This window comes from Heloderma suspectum, chromosome 17, assembly GCF_057233095.1.
Source record: "Heloderma suspectum isolate Gila_16-S chromosome 17, 16-S_ref, whole genome shotgun sequence".
Classification (NCBI taxonomy): Eukaryota; Metazoa; Chordata; class Lepidosauria; order Squamata; family Helodermatidae; genus Heloderma; species Heloderma suspectum.
The window spans coordinates 22,393,984-22,408,762 of record NC_139474.1 but is presented as its reverse complement, the minus strand read 5'-3'; the positions used below and the strand labels follow the sequence as shown (position 1 = coordinate 22,408,762).

The window sequence follows — 14,779 nt, the reverse complement described above, 5'->3', positions numbered from 1 at the left end:
AAGACAAAAATGCACCCTGGCCTTGTACGATTAGGTTAAAGCAGGTGCCAGCTTAAGGAGAGGCACTTTCTCCCCAGTGAGAGTGAAGGGGGGATCCATTTTGTTACATTACATCCCTCCTTCCTTCCATCATGAAAACTGGGGGGTTCCCAGGCAGACCCTTCCAAGCTCTGATCAGAACCAGACCTGCTTAACTTCATCAACGGGAGCTGCGTCGGTTGCCTGAAGACTCTGTTCTCCCTCAGAGGGATCCCAAGAGCATGCTTGTCACCTGCCATTTTGATAAGTTTTCATTTAGGCAGCAACCCTATACTATACAATATAAATAAATACATGTTGTTTTTACTGTTTTACTATGTTTCTATCTTATTATGGTTTTAATGTTTTGGACCTTTTGTAAACTGCCTTGATTGGTTTTAGAAAGGCAGTACAGAAGTACTATAAATAAATACACACTTACTTAGTACTAAATCTCACTGAACTCAGTGGAGCTTGTTTCTAAGGTTTACAGCCTTAGAAGATACAATGTGCGCTGTTCTTAAATTCTGTTTTATAATCCCACCAGGATTTCTAGAATGGAAACCTCTGCAAATTAGGGGTGGGAAAATGAGCGATGCTTGAGCTCCCCAAGATTTGCCAGACATCAGCTGGCTGCTTGTCTCTCCTCAGTTTGCGCTTTCAATTGCTGTTCATTTCGTGCGATGGGAAAATTGTGCAAAACAAAAGCTATCAAATGTGAAACTTGCACAAACAATCCCCAAATTTGTGCAAATTTCAAAAGTTGCACATATTTCCCACATAGACTAAGGCATGGGTGATTTAATGTGCACATTTTGAGAAAGTTGCGCATTTTGAGAAAGGTGCGCATTTTTCAAGTACACATTATCCAAATGTGAAGAAAGTTTGGGAATTTGCAAACATTTTCAGAGAAAATGAGCTCCTGTTCACGTTTGAGATTTTCGAGTGATTTGCAAACAGAAACAAAATTCTCATACATCCCTATTCCAAATGTCTGCAAAACAAGAAATAAGGCTGGGAAGGAACAAAGTATTTCCTTAGTTTCCATGTTAGGGGGCCCCCCTCTCTCTCTCTCTTTCTGAATGAAAAGGGCACTATAAATCGGAGAGCCTTCCCCTGCATAGGCTGCCCCAGTGTCTACATTCTGATGGGGAGGCTGTTCTTATGCAGCCTACTCATGTTCATTTGGCCCTCATGCAGAGGAGGGCCTTCTCTGTTGTAGCACCCATCATGTGGACTGATCTCCCCAGTGAGATCAGGTGGACTCGTAGTGTGGAGTGTTTCCACTGACAAATTGCTATTGCATAAAGACCAGATCAGTTTTTGTTGTTTAACTAAAATGATCAAGGGGCTGGAGCATCTCCCCTGTGAGGGAAGGTTGCAACAGCTGGGCTTGTTTAGCTTGGGAAAATGGTGGGTAAGGGGAGACATGATAGAGGTATACAAAATGATGCACGGCATGGAGAATGTGGAGAGGGGACATTTTTCTCCCTCTTTCAAGATACTAGAATGCAGGATCATCCATGAAGCTGATTGGTGGGAGATTCAGGACAGATAAAAGGAAGGCTTCTTCTCACAGTGCATAGTTAAACTATGGAATTCGCTGCCACAGGATGTAGTGATGGACACCAATTTGGATGGCTTTAAAGGGTGTTAGACAAATTCCTGGAGAAGGAGAAGGCTATCCATGGCTACTGGTCAGGATGGCTATGTGCTACCTCCAGTACCAGAGGCAGTGAGCCTATGTGCACCAGTTGCTGGGGAACATGGGCGGGAGGGTGCTGTTGCGCTCATGCTCTGCTTGTAGGTTCCCGGTCGACAGCTGGTTGGCCACTCTGTGAACAGAAGGTTGGACTAGATGGACTCTTGGTCTGACCCAGCAGGGCTTGTCTTATGTTCTTAAAAGCAAGATTAATTATCACACAAAACTGGAGAAATCAAAATGTCTTGTCCATTCTACAATGGAGGGATACACTATGGTCAATTGTGCTCATGGAAAAACATTATTTGTGCATTCCTCAGGGAACTGTTAGGAACACGTGGAAGAATTCTTTCTATGCAACTTGGCATCCATTTATTTCCCATGCTAAAAGGAATACTGACAAATTCAATATACCAATATCTCATCGAAATCTATGGAAAGCTCTGGTGTATTGACAATGATTTTCATCTATATATAACTCTTCTATGGAAGGCTGAGAAGAATAAGGGTCTGAGTTCTATAAAGGGAGGGCTGTCCATTTCTTGGAAGTATTTTGTGTGTATAGTTTGTTAGCTTCTTATTGACCATTGGATGATGTCTTTGTGTGCATGAGTTTTTTGTTGGTTGTATACTAACTTATTATTTTAAACAAAAAAAACCCACCATCCATGCGGCTTTTCAAGGGTCAGTTTTAAAAAGGAAGAGGTAGCAGTTTTCGTGGGAGATGAGGGAGTATTATTTTAGTCCAGGACCATGTGTCCATGACAATGGAAGGAGAAGCAAATCGAGGAGTACTGGATTTTTTAAAAAAGGAATCAGCTTTGCTGTGCTTTGGTCCATGCAGGGCTCCCTGAGGGATTGCTCTGCACCAGTAAAAATTGCTTCACAGAATATACTTCCGGGTGGGGTTGGGGGTTGAAGTGAACATCATCTGATGGGCAAGGGCTGCTCAACCAATAGGAGAGGCTTCCTTTCTCTTTTCCTGAAGGTCCAGATGCACCTGCACTTCAGAAGCAAGCCTCATTGAGCACAATGGGAGTTACTTCCAAGAAGACACAAATATGCTTGTGCTGAGAAAGGTGGGGGGAAACACAGGGATGTGAAACCAGCCCCCTTTCTAACTGCAGGGTCTTTATAAGGAAGGTGTGAAGTAGTTACTTCCTAAGGCAATAAACCCAGCCACGGAGAATCGCAGGTTTGGTGAAGCGCTTAACAGGCTTCAGATCAGTGATTTAAAATCTGTATTTCAATTCAGGGGGGTCTCTGTAAATTCTCATGTGCGCAAGCCTCATTGAGCACAATGGGAGTTACTTCTGAGTAGACACTAATTGGTTTGTGCTGGGAAACACTCCTTGACCAGGGTCGAGGCACCCCCCTGGGCAGGGCAAGCCTACCCGTGGTCAATGCCGGGGTTGGGGCACACAACAGCTATACCGGGGAGAACCCAACTTAAAGAAAAGAATCGGACTTCAAGCAGTCTCAGGAAATCCGGGTTCTCCCTGATAAGCTCCGAGGTGGCTGCTGGATGGCCACGACGCCATGCATCCCTAATGATCTCAACACAAAGCTGGCTCGGAGTAAATTGCTGCTGGAGACACCCTCCACTTAACTAACGTGAGGCATGACAGCATGACAGATTTGCCAAGTGTGAGATGCCCTTTGGGAGCCCGGATGGGCGCCCCTGCTCCGTCCATCCTGTGCATCCCACAGAGCTCCCTTCTGATAGGTCATGGGACTCACATTGTCGTTGGCCGGCTCATCCTCCATCACCGCCTGGATGCTGTAGGCCAGGAAGCAGAGGAGGGCTCCGATCCACAAGAGGATGGAGAAGCCACCAAACAGCTGCCGGCAGAACTTGACCCACTCTGGTGTGGTTGGAGGAGGCGTCAATGCGTTGGGGCCATCATGGGCTAGGATCTCGGCCGCCCGAGTGTTGGTGAGACCCTGCCGTCAGGAGAGACAAAGGGAGCAGCGGGGGAGCGGTGTTGGGGAGAAAGAGACCCTGGGTCAATCTGACAAAGGCATTCATAGGAAGAGAGAAAGAGGGAGGACACAGGGGCAAGCTGAATGTGTGAAGGCACAAAGGCGGATGAGTCAAATGTCGCCCTCTGCTTGCCTTGGGAGAGGACAGGTTCTATATGCACCCCCATGGCTGAATCAGCCAGCATCTTGGGGACAGCTGGGATTCTCTCCCTGCCCCCGCCTACAACCCCTTTCCGTGCAGAAACTGAAGGTCGTGAGGGGAAAGAGTCCATGGTGGTGGGAAGCTGGTGACAAGAAAAGCTCCTGGTGGACTCACCCTGGACAGATCCACTTGATACTTCCTGCTGATTTCATCCAGAGACAGCTTGTGGTCATCCTAGCAAGGGAGGAGGGAGAGGGGAGGGAGAAAGGCCATTAGCCAAAGTGCATGGGAGCTGAGGAGCATCCCTTCCAGCTGTCAGCCCCCAAGGCATCTTTCCCCGAGCATCTTGTGCAGAGGCGGCTGCCGTGTGGGAGCTGCATCCCAGAGAAGGCAACTTCATTCAGAAATGTCAGTGGCAGAGGGGCAGGGGCCTGCCCGTCTCTGGTGTGTCAGACCCACCCAGTGTCTCGACCCAGGGCCTCCTTACCAGGTTAACTTCCTTTTTCAGCTCATCCAGCTCTTTTTCCTTTTGCTTCTTCTTCCCTCCTCCATTCTCAGCAGTGGCCCCTGGGGGTGCAGACTCTCGTCCTGTCTGAGAAGGGACGGGTGGGGTTAGCCCAGGCAAGCAAGAGGGACAGACAAGCGACACAGCAGACCGAGCTGGGGACAGACAAGGCCCGGGCATTCTAAACCAGCGCAAGCACAAGGCCTGCCACTCCCTGAACGCTGGTGCCCCCCCACCCCCGCAACTGCAGCTTAAAACACTGCTCCGCAGTCCTCAGATTTAGAGGGCCCCAAATCCCACATCATTCATTCACGGAAACAATAACACCATTAGAATAGCGAAGTTCAGAATCCAATCATTGCACCAGATTCAGTCAAATGTCAGACCGCTATCGAGCAAGAGTTCTGAGATCTGGGAGATGCTATACATTCGGTCAGCAAAAAAGCAAAGTTGTCAGGCAAACGTCAGTATTCGAGCAAGTCTGGTCCATGCCAGCAGCTGTTGAGATGCCACTCATTTCCGAAGAGTGGAAATGTGCCCCCCCCTTAATGCGGGCAGCTCTGGTCCAGCATTGGCAGCTTGACACCAATTCCCCAGGGAGGCGGGGGGCTCTCCCACGCTGGAGGCATCAAGACGAGGCTGGACAGCCATCTGTCAGGGATGCTCTGACTTGGATTCCTGCACTGAGCAGGGGGTTGGACTCGATGGCCTTGTAGGCCCCTTCCAACCCTACTATTCTATGATTCTATGATACCTGAACAAAGAGCGGAGGGGCCTTGATCTAATTGCTAGCTCTGAATCTAATTGCTGCATTGCCCCCTGGTCTTGATGTGATGTAAAGCAGCACATTAATGATGTGATTAATCATTGGGGCTGCGGTGGCTTAGTGGTTAAGACGCTGAACTGCAGACCGGAAGGTCGGCAGGACAGCAGTTCGAGACCCGAGTGCTGCATGACGGAGTGAGCTCCTGTCTTCAGCCCCAGCTTCTGCCAACCTAGCAGTTCGAAAGCAAGAAATTGCAAGTAGATAAATAGGTACCGCTTCGGCGGGAAAGGTAACAGCGTTCTGTGCACCTCGGTGTTCAGTCATGCCGGCCACATGACCACGGAAGCGTCTTCGGACAGTGCTGGCTCTTCGGCTTAGAAATGGAGATGAGCACCACACCCTAGAGTCGGACATGACTGGTTGGGGACACCTTTACCTTTTACCTTTTAATGATGTGATGGAATTGGCTGGACCAGAGCACAAACCTCATCTGGTCCAGGCAATTGTGCTGCTAAGGAAAACTTTAAGAAGAACCCGTGCTTGAATGGGGGGCAGAGCTTGAGAGGGGAGAAGCAGAACTGGTCCAAGCATTACAAGGGTTGATGTCTACATTCATTTTTGGAATAATACATCAAAACTGGTGAAGGGAGATGGTGAGCCGAAGCAGATTATAGGATCACCTCCTTCCAAGCCAGGAGGCCATCCAGGACATTCCATTGTGGCATCCTGGACATTCACTTTAGTTTCTGGCTTGGGTTTAGGCTGGCTGTCCCAGCTTCCTTTGGACTGATGCCACTTGGCTGAGAAGAACTAATTGAAGCTTTTTGTAACAGATAACCTTCAATGAGCCAACAGTTGCTTGATGCAGGTTTCCTTGAAAAGTTTTTAAAAAAACAACTCCCAGGAGAAAGACTTGGATCTTAGGAACTGAGCGTTGAGACAATGCCTTCTGTCCAATGTTGGTAGAGAAATAGGGGGGAAGGCTGCCTAGGAAATAGATACAGGTATTCCAAACATCGGAAAACACAAGAATGGCCAACAGATTGGAAAAAATCAACTTATATCCCCATACCAAAAAAGGGAAGCACCAAAGAATGTTCAAACTATCGAACAGTGGCACTTATTTCACATGCCAGTAAGGTAATGCTCAAGATCTTGCAAGGTAGACTCCAGCAATTCATGGAACGAGAATTGCCAGATGTACAAGCTGGGTTTAGAAAAGGCAGAGGAACTAGAGACCAAATTGCCAATATCCTCTGGATAATGGAGAAACCAGGGAGTTTCAGAAAAAAATCTATTTCTGTTTTATTGACTATTCTAAAGCCTTTGACTGTGTGGATCATGACAAATTGTGGCAAGTTCTTGGTGGTATGGGGATACCAAGTCATCTTGTCTGCCTCCTGAGAAATCTGTATAATGACCAAGTAGCAACGGTAAGAACAGACCACGGAACAACAGACTGGTTTAAGACTGGGAAAGGAGTACGGCAGGGTTGTATACTCTCACCCTACCTATTCAACCTGTACACAGAACACATCATGCGATGTGCTGGGCTTGATGAAGCCAAGGCTGGAGTTAAAATCGCTGGAAGAAACATAACAATCTCAGATATGCAGATGATACTACTTTGATGGCTGAAAGCGAGGAGGAGCTGAGGAACCTCATGATGAAGGTGAAAGAAGAAAGTGCAAAAGCTGGGTTGCAGTTAAACTTCAAAAAACCAAGATTATGGCAACCAGCTTGACTGATAACTGGCAAATAGAGGGAGAAAACGTGGAGGCAGTGACAGACTTTGTCTTTCTAGGCGCAAAGATTACTGCAGATGCTGACCGCAGCCAGGAAATCAGAAGACGTTTACTTCTGGGGAGGAGAGCAATGACAAATCTTGATAAAATAGTGAAGAGCAGAGACATCACACTGACAACAAAGGTCCGCATAGTGAAAGCAATGGTATTCCCCGTAGTAACCTATGGCTGCGAGAGCTGGAGCATAAGGAAGGCTGAGCGAAGGAAGATAGATGCTTTTGAACTGTGGTGCTGGAGGAAAATTCTGAGAGTGCCTTGGACTGCAAGAAGATCAAACCAGTCCATACTCCAGGAAAGAAAGTGAGACTGCTCACTTGAGGGAAGGATATTAGAGGCAAAACTGAAGTACTTTGGCCACATCATGAGAAGACAGGATACCCTGGAGAAGATGCTGGAGCTAGGGAAAGTGGAAGGCCAAAGGAAGAGGGGCCGACCAAGGCCAAGGTGGATGGATGATATTCTGGAGGTGACCGACTCGACCTTGGGGGAGCTGGGGGTGGCGATGTCCGACAGGAAGCTCTGGCGTGGGCTGGTCCATGAAGTCACGAAGAGTCGGAAGCGATTGACCGAATAAACAACAAAAATTCCAAACATCTCCCTTCAATATTCAGCATTAAAAACGGTCTGTGGCACTTTTATTTGTGGAGGTATAAATAAAAACAGGCAGGCAAGCTGGTAAGCAAGAAGCAAGACTGCTGCTCCAGTGTTTTGGCCAACGTGTACAAAAAGCCCTGGGAAGACTGAAGCAAGGGATGCTGTGGGTGGCGAGCTGCGTGATGTCTCCATGCCATATACTGACCAAGGAAGGAGAAAGTGGTGGGGGGCGGGGGGGGGCAGAACTACAGTCAGCCAAGACCCCAATTTTGCTGCAGTTGATCAAGACCGCACTGTTGTCTTGGCTGGAGTGGACACCTACAGTTGACTTTACCTGGCTTGAGAAGAAAATAGTGGGCATTTCTTAAATTTAAATAGCTTAAAACTTGTTAGACTACTCATAGGTATTGAGATTCTTGCTGCTCCCTATGTGATGAACTTCTGAGCCTCACCTCCCAATATACCCTTCGGACCACCCTGCCCATTAACATTTCGACCAACGCTAAATGTGCATTTAGCTATCCCAAACTCTGCAAGTTCCATAACATCCCGAACAGGGTTCTATGTTCTGCCTCTGATAGATCCGATACAGCAGCTTTTATGTTCTTTCCATCATCATTACTATTGTTGCTGAGCTGTTGATCCTCTTTGGCATCTCTACACCAACCTAAAATCCTGCATTTAAAACAGGGCTTCTGTTTCAAATGCAGGATCACAACTGACTCCCCTTTTCACCCGCTTCTTTCCCCCCTCCCCTTCCCCACTCCTTCTCCCCGTATCTGAGTCTTCCATGATCTTTCATTGATTTTGCTCCTCTTCTTGCCGCTTTCCCTCTTTTCACGCAGGAAACTGAAGCAGAACACAATGGGGTAATTTGACAGCTCATTATCTGCGATCTATTTAAAAACGGAACAAAGGGCATTTAGTGCCGGAGACGCCTTGAGTGATCACAGCGTCATGTAAAGAGCCTGCAAGCTTCTGTGAAGGAGCCATCTCCATCGCAGGATAAAAGCTCCGTGTGAAGGGGCCCCAAGACAGGTCCTGGCTGGGAACTCTTAATGCCAGGACAGACTATTCTTATCAAGGCATTTCTGGACTGAGCAGACACAGGAAGGCCTGGGAGTTGCACCTGGAGTTGCTGGAAGCGTATCTCCCGACCTCCACAAAGCATTTGAAGTTTGGACACATGAGGAAAGCAGCCAGTACAGCTGTTGTATGTTTGTATATATACGTTGCTGAGTGGGTGATGGTGGGTGGCAGCTAAATTGTTGTGTATCCCAAAAGGAAAGACCAGCCGTGCTCGTTCCGCACCGCGAGGTTCTCTGTGTGTGAGTTTTAGCACAAGCTGTGTGATAGGTAAAAATGGATCCTTCTCTCATGGGGATGCAGGGATGCAGGAAAGCTCTACTCGCTGCACCTCCAGCAGGCATGCAGCTATCAAAGGCTCTGGGGGAATGGTAGCAACCTGGAGTGCTTACGGGCAAGCTTGGATCTCTGTCCTTTTGCTAGCTCTGTAGCTGGTGCCCTCACACCCAGCAGCTCCACGGCTGATGCAGGGGAGCCACAGAGAACACAGCCCAGCTGGCCAGTCCCTCCGTTGCCAAGGCCCCGGGGTTTGCTCCCTGTCCCACTCTGTCATGCCGTGCTCAGGCCTGCCTGGGAAGGGGACGCCTTGCACAGGAGAACACTGGCAGCCCTTTCCTGTTGGCAAGCGGCAAGCACAAACGGAGAGATGTCGTTAGCACGCCGGGCATGTCTTGCGCTGATGCAGCGAAGGACCCCAAAGAGTGACGGAAAAGGCTGGCTGAGCTGTGAGAGCAAGTGCCGTTCCAGGGTCTTGGCAATTCAGGCCGCTGCCTTTTCAGCCGGGGAGAAAGGGGCCTCTGTTCTCACGTCTTCCCCTCTTTCAGTGCACAGGGAGGCACTGTCTCCCCTCTGCTGCGCAGGGATCTTGGCTTGGCACCGGGCTCCTTCTGGCCTCCAGGGACACCCTCCCTGGCCTGAGAGGGGGCGGAAAAAGGGTGGGAGGGCCTCTCATCCTCCAGAGGACGGCAGAGGATGGAGACTGCTGGGAATCCGCCTCGCTGCAAGCAAAGGGCAGGAGGGAGCCAGCCAGATACCAGCCCCCTGACCTGGCCAGCTCCAGGCCTTGGAGGGCCTTTAGCCAAGACGGCCTCCATGCCCCCCCGAGAGCCCCCCGCCTCACCACCATGGTCGCCGGCTGCTCTTGCTCCCACTCGCTTGCTTGCCGGGCAGGGAGCCAGGAGGCCGTGGGATCCACCGCTCCTCCTCCTCACCACCACCTCCGTTGCCTGGGCCAGAGGGACAGGCAGCTAACAGGCTGCAATGGTGAAAGGAGGAGCACGTCTAAAGGACTCTTGTCTGTGGGCCCCTGCAGGGCTGTGGGCTCTTGCCCAACCACACCCAGCTCTGATGCTGCCCGATGAGGCTGATTTCACTCAGCCATGATGCTGGTCTGCAGCCGTTCAGATGTGCATAAATCTGCGTGCCCTGCAAGTGAGCCGGCCTCGGGAAATCTGCAACCCTGATCGCGACCCCCGCAGTCTCTCCAGGCGCTTAGAATCAAGCTGTCAGGTGGGTCATGAACCTCAGATACAGGCCAAGAAACCACAGGAGCACTGAACTGGTCCCACTGCCTCAAAGGCAGGCCGTCTTCCCCTGGATGGCTCCCTGCAGCAGTCTCAGGGGTTGCTCAGTCCTTCTGACCTGAGCCCAGGGGCTGGAAGGGTAGTCGGCTGCACCATGTGACTCCCTTCCAGTTGTGACAAAGTGGTCCGGCCCCATGAAGAAGGTGGCGCCGCCCAGCTGTGAGGCTGCGGCAGGTGCCGCTCTGGCATAACTGGGCCATTACTTAACAAAGCACAATTACATCAGGCACATTCCATGCAAAAGCCAAAAGGGGAATTGAACAGAAATCATTTTCTTTCCACAGAAGGAGAAATAGTTCTACTCTCCTCTGTGCTAGTCAGGCCCCACTTCGAATACTGTGTCCAGCTCTGGGCACCACGCTTGAAGAAGGATTCAGATACATTGGAACGAGTCCAGAGAAAGGCAGCAAAGATGATCAGTGGTCTAGAAACTACACCCTATGAGGAAAGATTGAGGGAACTGGGTACGTTTAGCCTTGAGAAGAGAAGACTGAGGGGGATAGGGTGGCGCTCGGCAAAGACCTCAGGGGTTGTCGCACAGAAGAGGGCTGCAGCCACGACTCTGGCATCCAAGACTGCAGGACACAAAATAATGGGCTAAGTTACAGGAAGTCAGTTTTGGGTTGAACTTCAGGAGAAACCGTCTCATGGCCAGAGCAGTCAGACAAGAGAACCAGCTGCCTAGGGAGGTCCTGGGCTCTCCGTCCCTGGAGGTATTCAAGCAGAGACTGGACAGCCATCTGTCAGGGAGGCTTTAAACTGGACTCCTGCACTGAGCAGGGGGTTGGACTTGATGGCCTAAAGGGCCCCTTTCCAACTCTGTGATGCTGCTGATAATTATAATAAGGAGTAAAGCAATAAGTAAGTTACTCCCCGCCCCCGATGGAAATAGGAACTGATAGTAAGGGGCAATCAAAACAGGCTATTCAAGGGGCAATCAGCAGGCTATTCATCGGTAACCCCACAGCCACAGTTAGCAAGAAGCAATGGTAGCTAGTGGTTGAAGACTAGAGCCAGGAGACCCAAATTCACATCCCTGTAGAGCCATGAAGCTCACTGGATGACCTTGGGCTGGCCTCTCTCTCACTCTCTCTCTCTGCCTGACATACCTCATGAGGTTGTTGTGAGGATCACATGAGTGGGAGAGAACCATGTACACCTTGAGCTCCTTGGAGGGAGGGATTAAAAATGTAATAATAATACACAATAATCCAACAGAATTTAACATTGGAAGGGATGGCTGCTGAACGAGGCTGCCTTCTGAATAAACACGATGGAAGGATCTCGACCAGGTTGGACAGGCAGTGTTGGGTACCATGGCACTATCTTAAGGGGCATGTGGAGCCTCCATTTTATTTCGCTTCCAGCTGGGCGTGGAAGTGCAACGCCTCTGCAGCTCACGGGCCAGCCAAGCCACATGGGGAGGCCATGTTGCCTATGATCAGCTCAGAGATCCCCTGCGGGACCAAAGAAACTATTGTGGACGGGGAGAGGGGTACGGTAGGCTCTGGAATGCTGCCTGCAGCTCTCTTAAGAATGGTCTCCACCAGAGCAGTCAGGGCTGAGCGTTGGGGTGATGATTTCTGTATGTGGTAGGTCTGTAGGCTTTGCAGGATCTCAGATTGCCCCCCCACCGCCACCAAGTTTTTGCAAAGACCTAGGAAGGAAGTGTTGTTACCCAACAGAGTGCAGCAGAATTTCCCGGAGCGATGCCAGGCCTCATAACACTGAAGCTTATTTTGTCTATTTATAAACAAGGGATAACACGTAATGGTGAAGTTTACTCCTGTTGGGAGGTGAATGGAGGTAAATATGGCAACCAGGCAGAGATCCATTCAGTGGGTGCAGGAGCCGGGTACTCGGGAGAACCTCCTTGGAAGGCGTTGTGGTGGCCCTTCTGTTCCAGCCTCCCCATTCTGCTGGCCTTCCCACATCACCCAAGTGTCTCTGTAAGGCGACCCCGTGCCAACAGCGTTGTTCTTGGCAATGGGAGGACTTTTCCATGAATGCCAGTGATGAGGTCCTCTTTTTATTTTCTGCTACTGAATAAACATCTGCATCTCCTGGGGAAGCTCCAGTGATTCCTGCGGCCATAATAGAAGCATAGCTTCCAAATCCCGGGAAGTACTAGTTCCCCTCTACTCAGCACTGGTTCGGCCTCATCTGGAGTATTGTGTCCAGTTCTGGGCACCGCACTTTAAGGAGGATGCAGACAAGCTGGAGAGGGTTCAGAGGAGGGCAACCAAGGTGATCAGGGGACTGGAAACAAAGCCCTCTGAGGAGAGACTGACAGAACTGGGCATGTTTAGCCTTGAGAAGAGGAGACTGAGGGGAGATATGATAGCGCTCTTCAAGTATTTGAAAGGTTGTCCCAGAGAGGAAGGCCAGGATCTCTTCTCAATCATCCCAGAGTGCAGGACACGGAATCATGGGCTCAAGTGACAGGAAGCCAGATTCTGGCTGAACATCAGGAGAAACTTCCTGACTGTTAGAGCAAGACGACAATGGAACCCATTCCCTAGGGAGGCGGTGGGCTCTCTCAGACTGGAGGCCTTCAAGAGGAGGCTGGACAGCCACCTGTCAGGGATGCTCTGACTTGGATTCCTGCACTGAGCAGGGGGCTGGACTCGGTGGCCTTGCAGGCCCCTCCCAACCCCGCTATTCTATGATTCTATGCTTCTATGATCCCAAAGTGGCCCACGGGGGGCCGAGCTCAGTCCAGGCCCTGGTGCCCCACCCTTCTCTGAAGAGCTCTTTAGTGCTGCACAATGAAGCTGTCCCAAGTTGCTTGTGGATGGGATGGCTGTGCAGAGGTGCTCAGCTCAGGGACCCAAACAGCCATGATCTGGAATGAATCTCTCCCTGCTCCCACCCTCACCAGCCCATCTTGGGGTAGCTGCCACGAAGACCTTGTGCAAACATCTAGGGAAGGCACGTTGGCCTTGAGATTGGACAGCTGGTCCCTTGAGACAATGATCTTGCATTGGCAGAACCCGTGGAGGGCCGAGAGCCCCTGGGAGGGGGGTGAGCACTGCCCCCCAGCCATGGGACAGCCTGTGCATGGGCTGGGATCCTCCTGCAGCTCTGTCTCAGGCCCCCTGTATATTCATCTCCATTGACCAAAGGGTCTCTCAAGAGAGTCTGCATCTGCACACACCAGCCCGCCCTACGCCAACTTGTGGCAAATGAGACAGCTGAGCCGAGACAGGGACCGTGGGGGGCTCCCCACACTACGTTGCATCTGGGGGTGTGGCAAAGTGAGGCAGAGTCTTGGTGCGTTTGTAGTGGCAAAGCTTCCCAAATCCATGCTGTCCCTCTTCAGTGTGGCCTAGAGGGGGGGGGATTCTTCCAGGCCTGGCTTCTCCCCCAAGGCAGCATCTGAAACAGGGGAGTTCTGCCTGCTGTGCAATGCCCAAAGATGCAGGCAATCGCTCATGAACTGGACCCAGACAGTGACAAGACAAGGGGCCCTTGGACAAGGGGCCCTTGGGCAACAGCTCCTGTTGCCCCTCTCGACACTGGTAACTTTTCATCAGGTGCCAGGAGGTGGCATTTAACATCAGCAGCATACTGAAGCCTTTCATTCAGAAATTTTAAAGTTTCTAGACCACAGGGTTCTGGAGAAAACCCTGCTTGAAAACATTTCAGCATGGCCCCAGAATTCAGAAACCAAACCTACTATCTTTTTCCAGTCATGATTCTGAAAGATTAGCGTGTGTGATGTGCGTGAGTGTGCGTGTGCCCTGCATCTCTCTGTGTGAAATAAAGAGGCTCAAGTAGTCCATTTAAAATGTGCACTGGACACAGGCATGGATTCAGATTCCCCATGCTGACATGATCTAGCCCAAATAGGAGCAGATTAAAAGTAAATAAAAACAAGTCCTTCTGAAACCTGAAGGGTACAGCTATGTAGTGAGTTTTACCACCTGTCCTTTTCTACAAAGAACCTGCGTGAGCTGACTGGATTCACCTGCCTTTAATACAAAACCAAGTAATCTTAGCTGTGGATAAATGTGGGTTTTCTTCAACGGTGTAGTAAATAGATGGATTTGGTGTGTTGCACCCACTTTACACAGCTTCTGAGAGTCTTCAGTGCTGGCTATCCTTACCAAAGAATAAGTGATACAGGAGAGGCTGATGGGTGCCTTCTCTTTTACCTGCTTTGTGCGTGCAGGGGAAGGTGCACTTTTTCAAGTTACACAAAACTTTGCATCAGAGAGAAACGTCTGATGAGAGGTTCTGTGCAAGCTGGAAGCCTGCTGTGGTTGTTCTCCCTGCACAGTTACCAACATCTTAAAAACATCTAATGCAGATTGTTTAATTAATTTATTTGCCTGTTACATTTGTATCCCACCTTTCCACCAAAATGTGAGAAAGCAACTCTGTGAAGCCAGGAATGCCTGTAGCAAGCCACATTTTGCACTTTCTCACACACAGCTACACACAGAGCTGCCCCGTAAAACCTGACAGCCAAATGCTTTCCCGACAGCTGAGACGGCAGATTTTGCCAGCTGCTGCCATGACGTTGTTGCTGGATGCTCGAAGCAAAGGCTGAGGCCAGAGTTTGGGGTGCGAAACAATGACCCTGGCCTTGG

At 50.1% G+C, this 14,779-nt stretch overlaps 1 protein-coding gene across 1 annotated transcript in view; it reads right to left on the bottom strand.

Annotated features, from left to right (window-relative positions):
• LOC146334731 (sodium/potassium-transporting ATPase subunit alpha-2) overlaps positions 1 to 14,779 on the bottom strand; it is a 45,952-nt gene that overhangs the window by 29,908 nt on the left and 1,265 nt on the right. The window contains exons 2-4 of the mRNA XM_084824191.1: positions 4,333 to 4,437; positions 4,020 to 4,079; positions 3,461 to 3,664 (exon numbers count right to left, since the gene is read on the bottom strand). Of these exons, the coding sequence (XP_084680317.1) occupies positions 3,461 to 3,664; positions 4,020 to 4,079; positions 4,333 to 4,437 (369 nt within the window). The remainder of the gene's footprint in view (positions 1 to 3,460; positions 3,665 to 4,019; positions 4,080 to 4,332; positions 4,438 to 14,779) is intronic.